This window comes from Psammomys obesus, unplaced genomic scaffold, assembly GCF_907164565.1.
Source record: "Psammomys obesus unplaced genomic scaffold, mPsaObe1.curated_primary_1811, whole genome shotgun sequence".
In the NCBI taxonomy this organism is placed as follows: domain Eukaryota; kingdom Metazoa; phylum Chordata; class Mammalia; order Rodentia; family Muridae; genus Psammomys; species Psammomys obesus.
In genome coordinates, this window is record NW_026596120.1 from 17,581,785 (window position 1) to 17,593,186 (window position 11,402).

The 11,402-nt window shown below is 43.5% G+C and overlaps 1 protein-coding gene across 1 annotated transcript in view; it reads right to left on the reverse strand.

The window, feature by feature from the left end:
- The window catches only part of Iho1 (interactor of HORMAD1 1), a 28,607-nt gene extending 20,357 nt beyond the window's left edge, over positions 1-8,250 (reverse strand). The window contains exons 1-2 of the mRNA XM_055629794.1: positions 8,195-8,250; positions 1,856-2,027 (exon numbers count right to left, since the gene is read on the reverse strand). Of these exons, the coding sequence (XP_055485769.1) occupies positions 1,856-2,027; positions 8,195-8,250 (228 nt within the window). The remainder of the gene's footprint in view (positions 1-1,855; positions 2,028-8,194) is intronic.
- Positions 8,251-11,402: the final 3,152 nt, after the last annotated feature.

The following is an 11,402-nucleotide window of genomic DNA, read 5'->3' on the forward strand; positions in this document are numbered from 1 at the left end:
TGACATGCAAATCCCAGGTTTATTTATTTATTTATTTTTAGGGGGTGAGAGGCATGGTTTTTTGAGACACTTTCTATGTGTATCCTTGGCTACCCTGGAATTGGCTCTGTAGACCAGGCTGGCCTCAACTCAGGGATCCACCTGCCTTTGTTTCCCCTGTGTTGGGATTAGGATGTGCCACCACTACCCACTGTATCCCAGTTTTGAATACTTATCTATATTTATATGTGGGTATGAGTGTGAGCACAGTCTATAAAACAAGAAAAGGTAATTTCCCTTTTCTACAAAGATGTACCTCTCATCTTTGGCTACACAGTTAGTTTGGCGATTCAGTAAGTCTGAGGCCAGCCAGGTCAACATAAAACTTTGTCCCAGAGGCAAAGATACAATAAAAAGTAAGTCCAATGGCCAAAAAAACAATATGAAAAGCCTTGGGAACCCTGCTGGGAAGGAGTTCAAGTGGGAAGGGAAAGTAGATAAGAGAAAATACTGGAAAGTCAAAGTACATTATACATATATGAAATTGTGAAAGGATAAATGTTTTAATTTTTACTTCTTTTTATGGTGTTTTGCCTGAATGTATGTCTGTGTCAGATCATCTGGAACTGGAGTTACAGATAGTTGTGAGCTGCCACGTGGGTCCTGGGAACTGAATTCAAGACCTTTGGAAGAACAGCCAGTGTTTTTAACTTCTGATCCATCTTTCCAGCCCCTATTCATTTAATCTTGTATGTGTACGTGTTCATGTCTATGAGTGTGGGTATGTGTGTGCCATAGCACATGTGTGAAGGTAAGAGGACAACCAAAGGTGTTGCTGAGCCCTTCCCATTTATTTGAGGAACAGCTGAACTTTGTGTTCACTACTGCATATGACAGGCTAGCTGGCTGCTGGTTTCCTGTCTCTCCCTCACATCTCCTTGTATGAGTGGTAGGATTATAGATATGTGCTACAATTCCTAGATTTTACATGAGTTCTAGGAATTCTAACTCAGGTCTTCAAGTTTATATAGCAAGTGCTTATCCCACTAAGTCATCGTTATAACTTCCTCTATTCCTATCTTACAAAAGCAGCAGGTATGATGATGCACATCTTGAATCCCGGCACTGTCAAGGCAGAGGCAGATGGATATCTATGAGTTTGAGGCCAGCCTTGTCTACCTATTGAGTTCCAGGCTAGCCAAGGCTACATAGGGAGACTTCTTCTAAGAAAATTACACAAATCCATCTTAGAAAAGCTATAGATTCTCGTGATTTTTCACAATAGTATGATTTGGCTAGAAAACACGAATACTTGCCTCTCCCTAGTAATGATCAAGGGACTGACACTATTCTATATTGTTTTGGCAATAAAAGAAACTGTACATATAAGTGGTTTTTTTTTTTAATTTCAGACCTTTAGATTAATTAAATAAGTTGTGAATCAGCTGGGCATCCTTTTAATCCCAATAGTCAGGAGCATGCAGGTAAATCTCTAATTTTAAGACCAGCCTGGTCTATATAAGGAGTTTCAGGACAGCCAATGCTATACAGTAAGACTCTGACTCAAAAACCAAACAAACAACGATAACAACAAACACCAAAACATAATCAATCAAGCATTAACCCATTTAGTAATTTTCAGAGTACAATTCTAAAGTATGTTCATGTTCCAATAGAAAATGTTTTAGCTTATCTCCATAAAAACTATGAAATATGTACAGAGAAATTTCAGAAATCAGAGCTAGGGGTGGTGTTTTACACCTATAATCCCATCAGTCATGAGGCTGAGACCAGAGGATGCAGAGTCCAGACTGGCCTACACAGCAAGGTTCTGTCTCATAAAAATTTTTTTTAACTAGCTGAAAGTCAGACTCACATCTACAGAACTCTGTTGAGTCTGTTTTGGGTGTCTTGAGTAGGCATCAGCATCCAAGGATGCTAACAGAGTCTCTGAATTTTCTGGACAAAACTGAGATCCAAAAAGGAACTGGGAATCACTGAGAGAACAATCAGTCTGATTGCTCTTCCAGTTAGATGGTTTAGTGACCCTGAAACAAAGCAAGAAAAACATTAAGTAAGCAAACATCCTGAACAAATGAAATCATAACTCACAGCTACTATTGCAGAATATTCTGGGAGAGTGCCTGTTTGTTTTGTTGTTGTTGTTTTGAGACAGGGTGTCTCTATTATGTAGCTCTGGGTGTGTCTGTTTTGACCTGCTAGTTAATATGCTCTCTTCAGTGCCTTTATGACCTATGAAGAACCATAAGGAAGTTATGAACACCCCATCCACATTTTGATTCTGACAACTGGAGAACAATCAAATGGAAATTCAAACAGAGAGGACTGACACCACTATTCCTTCCACTTTGTTGTTGTTGTTATTCTTTGAGACAGGGTTTCTCTGTGTATCCTTGCCTGTCCTGCACTCACTTTTTAGACCAGGCTGGCTTCAAACTCACAGAGATCTGCCTGCCTCTGCCTCAGCATTCTCTTTCTTATGAAATGAATCTGGGAGCTGGAGAGGGGCTGGAGAGATGGCTCCAGTGCTTAAGAGCACTGACTGCTTTACCAGAGAACCCGGGTTCAGTTCCCAGCCCCCACATGCCAGCTCACAACTGTCTTTAACTCTAGTTCCAGGGGATCCAACACCCTCATACATGTGAGCCAAACACTAAATGTACATATAAGTAAATAAATTATAAAAAGTAGAACTTTATTTACAGTGAACTCTAATACATATCATTTTGTGAATTTTAAAACCTACATAAGTACATGTTTGTAAGAGAGCATTTGGAAAGTGAAAGAAGGGAGCAAGACTAGAGAGAGGAGTCATAACAATACAAGAGCCTGAGCTGTGTGTGGCTTTAACCCCAACACATACCTTTAATTCCAGCACTCAGAAGGCAGAGACAGGCAGATCTCGGTGACTTCAAGCCTGGTCTACATAGTGAGTTTTAGGACAGCCAGGACTATGTACAGAGACTCTGCCTCAAACAAATAAGCAAACAAACACAAACAAACCCACAAAGCCTGGCATAGTGGCTTTAATAATTCTGGCACTTAGGAGATGGAAACAGGAATAAGAGGAGTTCAAAGCTAGTCTTTGCTATATAAAACCTTAACTCAAAAAACAAGAAATGGGCCAGTAGGATGGCTCAGTAGGTAAAAGTGCTTGCCCCAAGCTCAGTCCCTGAGACACATGGTAAGAGGAAAGAACCAACTCCCATATGTTGTCCTCTGATCTCTATATACATGTTGTGGCATTTTCATGGTCACATATACATACAAACAAACACACATACATACACAATAAATGTAGAAATGCTTTGTTTTAGTTTTTTGAGATAGGATTTCTCTGTGTAGTCCTGGCTGTGCTGGAACTATGTAGGCAAGACTGGCCTCGAACTCAGAGATCCACCTGCCTCTCCCTCCCAAGTGATGGAATTAAAGATGTGGACCACCTGCCTGGCAAATGTAGAAAATTTTAACTTCAAATTAAGCCCTACTTCGGACTGAATGCTTATATCTCTGAAAATTCTTATATTGAAGCTGTATCCTGTTCGTGTAACTTTTGAAGATGGGCATGATCAGAGAAATTTGGTTTATATGAGGTCAAAGATAAAGCCTTTGTGATATGATTAGCATCTCTAGTGAGACACCAGCTGAAGAGATGACTCAGGAGTTAATAACACTGAGTGTTCTTCCAAAGGACCTGAGTTCCATTCCTGCCTGGCACTCACATGTTAACTTACAGATGTGTGTGACTCCAATCCCAGGGAGTTATACTTCTGGTCTCTTTGGGTACTACATATACCTGGTACACAGACATACATGCAAGCAAAACACCCATGCATGATAAATTATTTAATACCAGAGAATTAGAAAAATGCTCAACATTCCATTCCCATCTCCAACCCTAGACCATTGTCTAAAAACAGAAAGAAGGGTGCTAGCCTGGAAGAAAGACACACTGCACCAGAAACAAACTACAGTGACACCTGATGCAACACTTTCTGCCTCCAGAATTGTGAAAAGATACATTTCTCACATACACTCTAAGGTATTTTGTTATAGGAAGTTGAAGAGGTGAATGAGGCTAACAAGGTCCATATGTAATGGAGATTATAACCACGTGTGGTGATGCATGACTTTAGCTTCAGCACTTGAGAGGCGGGGGTAAGGTGGACCTCTGTGAACCCAAGACTAGCATGATCTATACAAAGTTTCAGGACAGCCAGGGCTACAGAGTACATTCCTGTTTCAAAACAAGCAAACCATATAGTGGAGGTTATGAACAATTTAGATCTGGCCAAAAGTTGTTTTTGAAGCAGATGCTGCTCTTGTATCCCTTTAGTGTCTATCTCTTCTTTTTTGCTTCCCAGTTAAAAGCCGAATTTATAACTTGTTTCCCATGAAAGTATGTCAGTGTTTAAACACTGTGTATGAAGATGGCTCACACTTTTAATTCTAGCATTCAGGAGGGTGAAGCACAAAGTTCGATACAAGTTAGAAACCAAAAGTAAGTTCCAGGACAGGTAAGAGTGCAGTGTGAGATCCTGTATTGAAACCCAAACCAAAATATGCATCATATCTGAAGAGCTAAAACTGATACTGATACTGATACAAACACACTTGAACACAGTAGACAGAACCCACTACAAAAAAAAAAAAAGTGGCCAATGTGGGGACTGGAGCCACGGCTCAGCATTAAGCACTCATGGCTCTTCTAAAGTTCAGTTCTCAAAGATGCCCATAACTCCAGTGCCAGGGCATCTGTGTGGGAGCACAGACACACACACTTGTACACACATGCAATGTATACATACCCAGACACATGCACAGAAATAGTAGGCTGACAAACCATTAAAGCACACAGCCTCCAGGTTATATTTTGTTTAGGACTGAGGATCATTTTATCAAGAGTTTGAAAGAAAAACAGGACAGGTAAGCTGTAGATCAGTAACTGCCAGGAGGGAAATGGAGATAAGACAGACACAAAGCTGTGCTTTTGTAGTGTAGATCAGCAATGGATGTCTACAAGCCTCTGCAGAAACTGAGGTAAGGGAGTGTTTCAAAGAGTGGAAATGTCCAGAGTGTTAAGACAAGCATGCTAAGGATTTTGGCTGATATCTTAAAAGATAGGAAGAAAAGCAAGAGTTATGTCTCCTGGGTTAAAATTCAGAGAATCTGGCAGATTTAGCAATAAATCTGCAAGCAAATGCCACCGCCAAGTTTTGCAGGTTTTGGGTTCTGGCGATCTAACTCAGGCCTTGCGCAATTCTAACAGTGAACTACATCTCCTGCTTTAGTCTTCAGGTTTTTATTGAAGATATCTCAATAACAATATTATTATCAGCTGGGGGTAGTGGCACATGCTTTTAATTTAAAAAATGTTATTTAAAATATCATTATTATGGTTTTTTTTTTTTTTTGGAGACTAGGTCTCTTTATGTAGTCCTGGATGTCCTGGAGCTTGTTATGTAAACCAGGTTTGCCCCAAACTCGCCTGCCTCTTGCCTCCCAAGTGCTGAGATTAAAGACTTTGTTCAGCCACATCTGGCTGCTGATTTTACATGTATACACATGTGCCATGGTACATGTGTAGAGGTCAGGGGACAGCTTTACAAGTCAGTTCTCTCCTTCCACATGGGTTCTAAAGATCAAACTCAGATCATCAGATCCACATAGCAAGCACTTTTACCTGCTGAGCTATCTCACTTGAACCAGGCACCGTGGTGCACACCTGTAATCCCAGCACTCAGGAAGGCAGAAGCAAGTGAATCTCTGTGAGCTTGAGACCAGCATGGTCCAACAAAGCAAATCCAGGGCAGCCAAGGCCACACAGAGAAATCCTGTCCTGAAAAAAAAATTATTGTGGAACATGAGGAAACATACCTTTAATTAAAACACATAAGTGATACAGGTGGTGGTAGACACCTTTAATCCCAGTCCCTACAAGGCAGAGTCAGGTAGATTGATGAGTTCAAGGCCAGTCTGGTCTACAAAGTGAGTTCCAAGACAGCCAAGACTACACAGAGAAACACTGTCTTGAATAACAAAAAAAAAAAAAAAAAAGTAAATGTACAAAACAAACCACACCTTTTCCAAAACACCAAATTTAAAGTAATTAAATAGCATATAAGTAAATATTGTAAGCCAAATAAATATTATCAATACAAAAGTTTGTTCATATGTTGATATGAACAAACATTATTAAAAAAAAGAAAGAGTTCAGGATAGGGATGAACAATTATTTTACCCACAGAATCATTTTCTGAGGTTAGCTAAAGCTGAGATGTACATAGCATATTAAAATATAGTTGCATAATTATTATTCAAAAGAGCTCTCTGCCTTTCCTCTTAGGATAAAGAAAATAATTAGCAAGACTTGAAAAAAGAGGTGGGGGAGAAAGCCCAGTTCTGTGAGCCTGCTTAAATCATAGAGGATTATTTCTTAAAGCAATGATAGAATTAAACAAAGCTAAGTTTAACACATGTCCTTTAGTTTTGTTTTTCAAAACAAGGTCCTCTGTGTAACAGCCCTGGCTATCCTGGACTCACAGAGATCTGCCTGCCTCTGCCTTCAGAGTGCTGGGATTAAAGGCATGTGCCACCTCAGCAGGCAGCCATAAACCCTTTTTGAGAAACAAAAAGAGTAGATTTAAAATTATTTACTTATTTTATAAGTGTGAGTGTTTTACCTATGTGTATGTATGTATACTTTGTATGTGTTTAGTGTCTGAGAAGTTAAGGGTGTCAGATCCCTTGAAACTGGAGTTACAGATGGTTGTGGATGCTGGGAAATAAACCTGGGTCCTCTGCAAAACAAGAGCTCCTAACTAGAGCCATCAGTATAGCCCCTAGATTTTTTTTTTAAACCAAATTGGCAAATGTCTTTGGGAAAGTGTCGGGAAGGAGAAACTATCCACCAACTGAGAAATGGCGGGTTTACTTCAGGCCGGTGGCAGTAGTCTAAAAGCTCAGTGGACAGTAGATCCAGCATTCACAGTATCCCCACGGGTCTTTGCAGTAGCTGGGGTGGCTCTTCTCTTCATAACAGCTACAAATTACATTACATAAACCAATAAACATATGAACACTGGACTGATTTCCTTTTTTTTGAGACAGGGTTTCTCTGTATAGCTCTGGCTGTCTTGAAACTCACTCCATAGACCAGCCTGGTCTTGAACTCATAGAGATCTGCCTGCCTCTGCCTTCCAAGTGCTGGGATTAAAGGTATACATACCCCACCTGGCCCACTGGACCGATTTTTTTTTCTTTCTATTCCAAAATAGAAATTGCTTGAAGATGCCTACTTCAGGTCAGTTTCAAGATTTGTGGTTCTGTATCTGATCCTCAGAGATCCTGCCCCAAGCCTGAATGCTGTATATAACTGATACAAAGGGCTGCATTGACACTACCTGTGGGTGTGTCTGTGTGGAAGTTCAAATACATATTCATGTGGGTGAAGGTGCATGTATGTGTATGGGTGTATGGGTGTGTGTGAGTGTGTGTGTGTGTATGTATGAACAGCATCTATGTGGAGATCAGAGGACAACATTGAGTGCTTGTCCTCAGGTATTTTCCACCTTTTGTTGGAGACAAGATCTCTCACTGGAACTTCGCCACACAGCCCAAGCTGGCTGGCCCGTGAGCTTCCAGAGAATCCTCCTGTCTCCATCTTCCATTTCATCTCCATGGAATATCAGGCACATATCACTGTCTCCAACTTTTTTACATGGATCTGGGGATTCAAACTCAAGTCTTCACACTTAACAGGGAAACACTTTTACCCTCGGCTATCTCCCCTAAACTGACATCACGTTTCCAATCAGAAAATAAGTCGGAGAGCAGGGCACAGGGGCATACGCCTGTAATTGCGGCACTCAGGGAGTTCTGAGGCAGGCAAATCTTTGTGAGTTCGAGGCCAGCCTGATCTATAATGTGAATACAGGACAACCAAGGCTACACAGAGAAACCCTATCTCAAAAAAAAAAAAAAAAAAAAGAAAAAGAAAAAGAAAGAAAGAAAAATAATAAGCAGGGGGAAAAAGACACGCTTAGAAAGGAACCGCAGTAACAGAGAAAAGGAGCAGTAATCTGAATGCCTCTGGCACTGTTCAACAGCCATTCTAGCTATAGAAAGGAGACTTTCTCCAAAACCAATAAAACCACAGGACTTAAATATCAAAGAAAATAACCAGGAAACTTACCCAGAGCCTGAGGGAATACTGAACATCTCTTTGATATTCCAGACATTAAAATTCATTGTTATGCTTCTATTAGAAAAAACAGAGAAATATTCAGAAGATTAATACATTGTCAAAGGTACTAATTACATGTAGGAACATTCCAGCAGTTTTGTTCTGATCCAATTGGTGAAAATTTCCACTACTTAATGTGCCAGAAATAGACCTTTCCTATTACCAAATTGCACTGTGAGCCAGAAGTGGCAATTACACAGCTGTAATCCTAACTTCAGGAGGTGGATGCAGGAAGATTGGGATGAGTTCAATGGCCAACAAAAGCTTCATAGGGAGTCTGGTAGAGCTCTGTGAATTTGAAGCCAGCCTTGTCTACACAGTGAGTTCCAGCCCAGCCAGAGCTACACTGTACAACTCTGTACAACTCTGTGAGAGTTGGCTGAAGAGATGATTCAGCAGTTTATATAGCCCTGGCTACTTTTCCAAAGGACCCAGATTTGATTCCTAGCACCCACAGGACTGGCAGCTCCCAACCATCAGTAACTTCAGTCCTATAGGACCCAACACTCTCTTCTGGCATCTCTGGGCACTTATAAGAATGAGTTGAATACAGACAAACATGCAGGCAAAACATGCAAACCTGTAACAGTGCCAGTCCTTAGTGGTACACCATAGTTCCAGCATTAGAGAAGCGGAAGCAAAAGAACAGAATTCAAAGCCACCATAGACTACATAGCTAAAGGCTCTCTACAAGGGCAGGGGAGCATATTCTTATTATATTTTAACTATATCTAAGGACACATGGGCTAATTTCCTCAACCTGAGCTTGTCTTTGGTGCTTTTACTTGCCAGCTATTAACATTAAGCTTTTAACTTAACAGAGAATAGAGGGATCTTATCAGCCAAACCTTCTCCTTGATGATACTACCATACATGACTAATGACGAGATAAGTCCTTCCGACACGCCTATCCACCAAGGTAAACGGCCTCTTAAATGCACACAATTGAAACTTTCAAGTGCAGGGTTCCCTCTTTAATAAGAAAGCAAGAGAAGAAAAGTGGAGCCAAGTTTTCCACAAGAAGGGTTCTGGCCAGAATGAATAAAGGAAGACACTGTGTGAAAAGAGGGTGGTCCCAGGAGCCAGAGTGACTCCTCCCTCTGACCCCATCCAACAATCTTGAGAATTTTTTCCTTTTTTTTTTTTTTAAGTAAATTTTTCTTTATGTGTATCATTGTGAAGGTGTCAAATCTCTTAGAACTGGAGTTACAGACAGTTGTGAGCTGCCATGTGGGTTCTGGGAGTTGAACTCGGGTTGCTTAGAAGAGCAGACACTGCTCTTAACCACTGAGCCATCTCTCCAGCCCGAGAATTTTTTCTTAATAATTATTTCTGGGCTCTTTTTTTTTTTTCCAGACTGGATATGAGACTCCTGAACATGACTTGGATGTAGAACAACACAGCGGACATCCTCAGGAGTGCAGGGCCTACTGCTAGTCCAGGGGACCACAGTGGGGAACTGATAGGACCCTACAGCTGCTTCTCAGCTACTGCATCTTCAGGCCAATCTGCATTCAATCTTGAAAAGCAGCTCAGTGTGGCGGCACTCATCTGTAACCCCAGCACTCGGGGAGGCAGAAGCAGGCAGATCTCTGAGTTCGAGGCCAGCCAGGTCTACTGAGTGAGTCCAGGACAGCCAAGGCTACACAGAGAAACCCTGTCTCTAAAAAACCAACCAACCAAACAAAATAAAACAAACCTGGAAAAGCCCCACTTCTCTGTCCTCTTAACTTTCACCTAACTCCCTCTCAATACATAAATATAATAAAATGGTTTTTGTTGTTGTTTTATTTTTTGAGACTGGGCTTCTTTGTGTAGCCTTGGCTGTCCTAGACTCCCTCAGTAGACCTGGCCTCGAACTCACAGAGATCCACCTGCCTCTGCCTCTTCTGAGTGCTGGGATCACGGGCACGGGGCACGGGGCACGGCGCCCAGCTTTGGTTTTGTTTGTTTGGTCGGTCGGTCGGTTGGGTTTCTCGGCGTGGCCTGGCTGTCCTGGAACTCCCTCTGTGGCCCAGGCTGGCCTCGAGCACACACCCGCCGCTGCTTCTCTGGTGCCGGGATGAAGGGCGAGCTCCGCCACCGCCCCGCCGAAACGAAGGGTTTGAGGTCCTCCAAGCTCCCGGAGGCCCCTGCTTTTCGTTTCGTTTGTCTGTGACGGTGAAGACAAACTCCAGCTGGCCTCTCCCCACCGGAAGCTTCCGCGCCGCGGGTCTGAGGAGGGGAGCGGCCCTGAGGAGAGGCACCGGGCGACTCGGCCCGCGGGGCCCCGTCCGCCCCCCGGCCTCCCCCCACCCCACGCGCGGCGCGCCCCCGTGTCCTCACCTCCCGCGCCGGCCCCGCACGCGCCCACGCCCGCCGCACCCCAGGCGCACCCCTTCACACTCGGCGGGGCACGTGCGGAGCTGCCGCCGAGGCCAGGCTCCGGAGGCCCCGCCCCCGGAGGCCCCGCCCCAGAGGCCCCGCCCCAGAGGCCCCGCCCCAGAGGCCCCGCCCCAGAGGCCGGGTTCACCAAGGACGCCGCCGCTCCCTGGCTCTGCCCCCCGCGGCCGCGCGAGGCCGACGGCTTTTAACGTCTCTAACGCTCCTAACAGTCGGAGCGGTTTTAACGGTCCGCTGCGTCACGCCAGCGAGCGCCCTGGGCCGCAGCCAGCCCGCGGGCCCCAGCAGGCCGACGCACATCCTCGCGGTGTCCCCGGCCACAGCTCTCCTCGAGGGCCGGCAACACCCTGCGACCCGCAGCGACAGAACCAAATTCCGAGACTCCCGAGGTTGTGCGCTGACTGCCAAGTGTGTGCCCAGAGCACACACGCGCACAAAGGCAAATAAATAAAGTAATTAAATTAAATTTAAAAATGTAAGCCAGGCAGTGGTGATGACAGCCTTTAATCCGAGCACTCAGGAGTCGGAGGCAGGCGGATCCCTGAGTTCGGGGCCAGCCTGGTCTATAGGCTACACAGAGAAACCCTGTCTCAAAAAACCAAAATAAAAGAAAGAAAGAAAAGAAAGAAGGAAGAAAGGAAGAAAAGAAGAAAGGAAAGAAAGAAAGAGAGAGAGAGAGAGAGAAAGAGAAAGAAAGAAAGAAAAGAAAGAAAGAGAGAGAGAGAGAGAGAAAGAAAGAAAGAAAGAAAGAAAGAAAGAAAGAAAGAAAGAAAGA